Below are 5,717 nucleotides of genomic sequence, written 5' to 3' on the forward strand. Positions count from 1 at the left end.
TTCATCAGGGCTGTCCAAGCTTAGAGCTATCGAGACTTTGCAAACTATTCTTTTCAAAGTCTTGATAGCTCTAAATTTAAACAGCCCTGATGAAGCTCAGCAAAGTGGGGTGAAACGTTGGCAAATAAATAGTTGTTAACTATTTTTGTTCTCTTTCGACCCCACCTTCTTCATAATTATTTTATTTAAAATATATTCTATAGATTGCATCTTGGACTGCGATTACTTTTTGACCCTATTAGCTTTAGGATAGTCTATTGAGGGACCACAGTAGAGAAGGAAACTCTAGTCTATGGTAATATCTTTGGAACCTGTCAATTTCAAAATAGATACAAAACTTTTTCTGTCGGACGTGTAGCTATTCAAGCAAAACAGCTATATGTAATTATTGAAAAGTACTGAGTCTTGTTTGTAATTATTTTTGGCCATAGTAATTTCTGCTGAGGAAACTTAAAAGTTGATTATTATATTTATTTTTATATTAAATGTCTATTTGGATATCAAGTAAGCTTTTCATGTTAATTTTTGAAAATTGTTATGTATGCTCAAAGCAACTTGTCTCAATTACACAATTAAAGTGGCTTATTAATTTTTTTATAGGAAGCTGTATAAGTGATGTGTGCTAATAGTACATTAAAACCAGACTAATTGTTTCATTTAATTATTTGTATGATTCAATACAATTATGTATCTTTTAAAAGAATAGATTGTATTTTAACTGAAAAGACAAATAATTAATAAAAATAAATGTAATTTAAGTTTTTTTATAATCTTTATGTTGGTAATGGCATTTTAACAGGTGCAATCGACAAGTGAAGGTTCTAGTTGGAAGGAGCTGATGTCAGATCAACTTGTAATGCTGACTGCTGGAGCTATTTGGTTGTCCTCTTCAGCCATGGCAATATTGGAACCATGTCTTCCACTTTGGTTGATGTCACATATAAAACCGCAGGTTTGTGGTACAACTCAGAATATTTGTATGATCTCTTACAGTTAAAATTTAGGAATTCTTAGTAGATAATATGATGTTTATTGCTTCATGTTAAAATTTAAAATGAGGCTGATGTCAGAGTCATTTATTTATTATTCTATTTTAAAATACATTATAGTTACTTCTAAATAATAATGTACAGCCATTATTTTTAATTTACTCACTATAAAAAATTATTAGTGGTTTAAAGTGAGTTAAATAATTATTTTTTTCCTAAAATCAGGTGTATAAAGAGACACACTCATGAAGATATTTTTTAATTTCTGTTAAGACTACATTGTTATATCAACTGCTTGGTCTGGGATGTTAGATCTATGTTTTCTTTTTCTTTAAGCAGCCTTTCGCTGCTTTTCTAGATGCAGAAAAAATGGATCAAGCACCATAATTAAATTAATGGTACTTTAAATGTATTATTGCTTTTTCTATTAGCAATTTATAATGAGATATGTTTATTCATATTTAAAGGCTGTTGTTTTTATCAGTGAATACAATAAAATAAAATACAAATAAAATACAAAATACAAATATATTCTTTTTGCTACCGGATTAAATGAAATGGTTAAAATAGGTATATGAATGCAGTATGTGTTGTTATATGAACTCTATATATGTTCTTACACATGGTGACCTTTTCCTATCATGATAGTGCTGTTACAACAGTGAGGTAAAGTAGAAGTGTCCTTTCTAGATGGTGACAGTATCTAGATCTTCCATTGTAACAAACACATTACACTTTCTCTTGCATTAAGTTATAATTATGATTAATATTATTAATTAAATATTTAATTATATTATTAAATAAAAAACATAATTTACTTTTATTATGCAGAAATGGGAACTCGGAACAGTTTTTATTCCAGACAGTATTGGCTATTTAGTTGGAACAAACTGCTTTGGAGGAATAGCATATAGATATGGGAGGTGGAGAGTCGCGATAGCTGCCCTCATCTTGTTAGCTATCTCAGCTTGCACAGTTAGTCTACCAAACATTATTCAAATTGTTCATTTTAATTTTAGTACAATTAATTAATTTTTTAAAATATTTAATATTATAAATATTATTTATAATTTTATCAAATATACATTTTTGAATTATAGCTTCCAATGGCCAAATCAATGAAAGGACTTATAATTCCACATGTAGGACTTGGACTAGGAATAGGTGTTGTAGATGCAGCATTAGTTCCTCTTCTTGCAACACTTGTTGATACCAAGCATCGTGCGGACTATGCAACAGTCTACGCTATTCAACAAACCTCAGTCAGCCTTGCATATGCATTTGGTAAGTAATTCGTTATATATATTAAAGTAGAAGGGAAATTGAATTAAAACTAATTTATCATTGAACGCTGTTTAGGTCCAATGTTTGGAGGCGAGCTGGTGAGGGTGATGGGATTTCCATGGTTGATGGTGTCAATTGGTATTGTAAATCTGCTTTATTCACCACTCTTGGTATTCTTATCTAATATGGAGAAACAGGTATTGAATTTTTTTTCTATAATTAAACTTATTATAATTGTAATAAAGGGAAACTGAATCCGAAAAATATTGTTTCTAAAATAAATGTTGAGTGATAAGTACTTTCTATAAGATTTTTTTTTTTTTTTTTTATACAAAACTACCGTATTCGATTCCTATTTCTATATTCTTCTATTTTATTATTATTTGTCAGTGCGTCAAAAAAAGTTGAAATTGTTAAGTGGTTCCCTTTTCTTTTAAGAATTTGTTTTAAAAATTGATGAAATAAAATAATATGGACATAGACATGGGTAACAACTAGAATTTGTGACATAGTAAAATTTGTTTGAACAAAGGCAGAGGACTCTGCTAAGTTGGTGTTTTATAAATAGAGAGAAATACTTTATTCATCTATGCTGCCCAAATACTTCGGGTTGCCACATTACACAGCATACTAATCAATCCGTGATCGGACATATATAAAAACAGGAAAAATTTGGAATTCATATTAATAAAAAACTCTTATGGAAAGATTTATGTTATAAAATTGAACCTTTCTGATATAGAAGTGAGGTATAGAATACAAATTATTTCTAATGAGTAGAATTCCTTTAAACTAATATTCACCAAGTGATTTAGTTTCAATATTTAAGTTAGTATTGTCCTTTCATGATAGTTTTGGAGGTTTTCAAGTATTGTATTTGTTTCTTATTATTTATTTTCTACAACAATGAGAAACCTTATCTTGCATCTATTAGCATCTAGAAATATTTAAAGGTATGGAATTTGCTTAAAAAAAAAAATTTTATAATTTAAACAAAGATGTGTTGAGCACGAACTATCAAAGATAAGCTGAGGGAACTAAATGAGCCGATGAATTTATATCTAAATGGCCAACGAGCCTTGTTACGGATGGGCCATTCTACAATTTTCATTGTATTCTTCCGTTCTCTGAGGTTCTGGAATTTTTTTCATTTTGTTCCTACCAAGTGACCAAAACCTAAGTCCATCACTGAACCAGTATAAATAGTTGTTTGCTGTTGGGATTTTTGGAGGAATGGAGTGCAAAAATATTAGGAACAGATTGGTAAAAATGGTACCCAAAAGTTGTGAAACAGCCCATTCCATTTTTTTAACTTAATTTTTGTAGAAATAATTAAATATATACCAAATTCAAAAGTTTGAAATTTTTTTTTTTTGTTATTTATTTTTAAATAGTACTTTTCTTTCAGGAAGTGCAGGCAGTGATGGACACACATAAGGTTAGCTATAAAGCTACAGAAAGCAGGAAATACAACAGATTTGTAGCTTCTGATGAAAGCGATTAAAAAACAAACATGATAATATTACTACAATGTTATTTATAATACAGATTCAAACACCAGTAGTCATCATAATAAAAATTAAATTTTTAAATGCTAATCAATAAATTAAGAAAAAAATATTTTCGCTGTCATTTTAATGAAGTTATAACTGACAATCAGCATTCCTTCAGGCAAAAAATTTATTCTTCATTTAATCATAAAAAATAAGTTTATTTGGGTTATTTTTTGGTTTTTAAACTATGCAAAATATTGTTAACTTGAAATTAATAAATATTTATTGTATTAATTGAACTACAATATCTAGGAACTCAAAAAATAAATATATATTGTATAAGAAATAAATACAATACAATATATTGGAATTTAAGAAATAAACAATCATATTTTTATTTATAGAAATAGTGTGATGTTTTTGTATTGGTTAACAAATAACTAAAACAACCAATGTTTGTTCTTTTTAAATACATATATTCAAATTAAATTATCAAAGCAATATTTATTTACATAAGTAGCTTATTTACACCATACTTTGAGATTAACCTGCATAACAATTAATATCTTTTAATGAAATCTAAATTTTTTAAAATTTATTCTGGGCCAAGCTCGATGGAGATGGTTAGAGGTGAAAAACACTCATTTCATTGTTTTGTTTAATTTATTTCATATAGATACATCAAAGCAAACCAAAACCAAATAAGACAAGGACATATCTCATCAACAGGTACCAATGAACCGTTCCCTTCTTCAATTTCTGTTGAAGTTCCTAATGGAAACTTACGTGTGTGATGTGGAATAATAACATTGGTGAAATAAAAGAATCAAACAAGATGAAATTTATCTATACAACTTAAAAAATTATAATTTGACATTTTAGTTCAGGAATAGAATTAAGGACTGGGATTAAGAAATAAAAGGTGAACTCTTCATATTTTTTTTTAAATCACAGCAATGCTTCAACAAATATTGAAAGTAAAAAGAATTTTAGTTGGCCCACATTATTGTTAAAGAAGAGTTGAGTACTTAGTGTGTTTATCTCTTTCTAACCCTGAGGATTTTTTTCTCAAAACATTTTCTCAAAACATCATAACATTACTATGAACCACAAAAATATAACATTTTTTAACTTTACCTGAATTATGTTAATTTGAAAAAAAATCAAGATTGTGGATTAACTGAAACCTGATGTTTCTCAGATAGTTGAAGAAGTAAAACAAAAACAAAATTATATTCTGGAAATTCATATCAAGGTTCAATAATGAGATAATTCAAAACTATTACATTTTGAAATAAGTGTAAAGAAACCACTGATAGTTTGACAGAGTAATTACAATCATTCTTGTTTTAATGTTGCTAATCTAGAAACAAACAAGTTTCCTTTTATCTCACAATTCAATTAAATCATTAAATCAAACATTTAGTATGTTTGAAACATATTAACCGATTGAATTAAATATACCTGAAAAAAATTATAGCACCTATGAAATGTTGGATATACAGGTGAGGTGTAAGGCGAATAAAAGGATCCATACTCAATATTAATTTAATTCATATGTATATATAGTTGACAGTAAAGATTTAAATATAAGTAGATGGTCAGGGTTGCGGTCAAAAAAAGAACAAATAGTTTAAAACTATTTTTTTTTTTTTTTTTTACCAGAACCCTGACCATCTACTTAAAATTAATTTAATTCATTTGTGAGATATAAAAGGAAACTTTATTTCCTTGGTTTATTAATTTCATTGGCTAGAAAGCAATAAAAATGATTGTGATAAATTAATCGAACTATATGTATAGGAAGATGTTCAGGGTTGCGGTGAAAGGAAAAACAAAAATAGTTTACAACTATTTTTGTTTCTCCTTTGACCGCAACCCTGAACATCTTCCTATACATCAATTTTTACGGTCAACTATATATACATATAATAGAACTATACTTTATACT

The 5,717-nt window shown here is 27.9% G+C and overlaps 1 protein-coding gene across 1 annotated transcript; it reads left to right on the forward strand.

Moving 5' to 3' along the window:
• Positions 1 to 799: 799 nt before the first annotated feature.
• LOC106689746 (synaptic vesicular amine transporter) lies at positions 800 to 3,968 on the forward strand (the record flags this gene model as incomplete). Its single annotated transcript, XM_067045019.1, is given in 5 exon segments — positions 800 to 952; positions 1,821 to 1,964; positions 2,090 to 2,273; positions 2,349 to 2,470; positions 3,682 to 3,968. Coding segments are annotated over 5 exon segments (699 nt in total), but the record flags the coding sequence as incomplete, so codon positions are not given.
• Positions 3,969 to 5,717: the final 1,749 nt, after the last annotated feature.

Source organism: Halyomorpha halys, unplaced genomic scaffold (genome assembly GCF_000696795.3).
Source record: "Halyomorpha halys isolate HHAL.00 unplaced genomic scaffold, Hhal_1.1 Scaffold566.1, whole genome shotgun sequence".
NCBI lineage: Eukaryota > Metazoa > Arthropoda > Insecta > Hemiptera > Pentatomidae > Halyomorpha > Halyomorpha halys.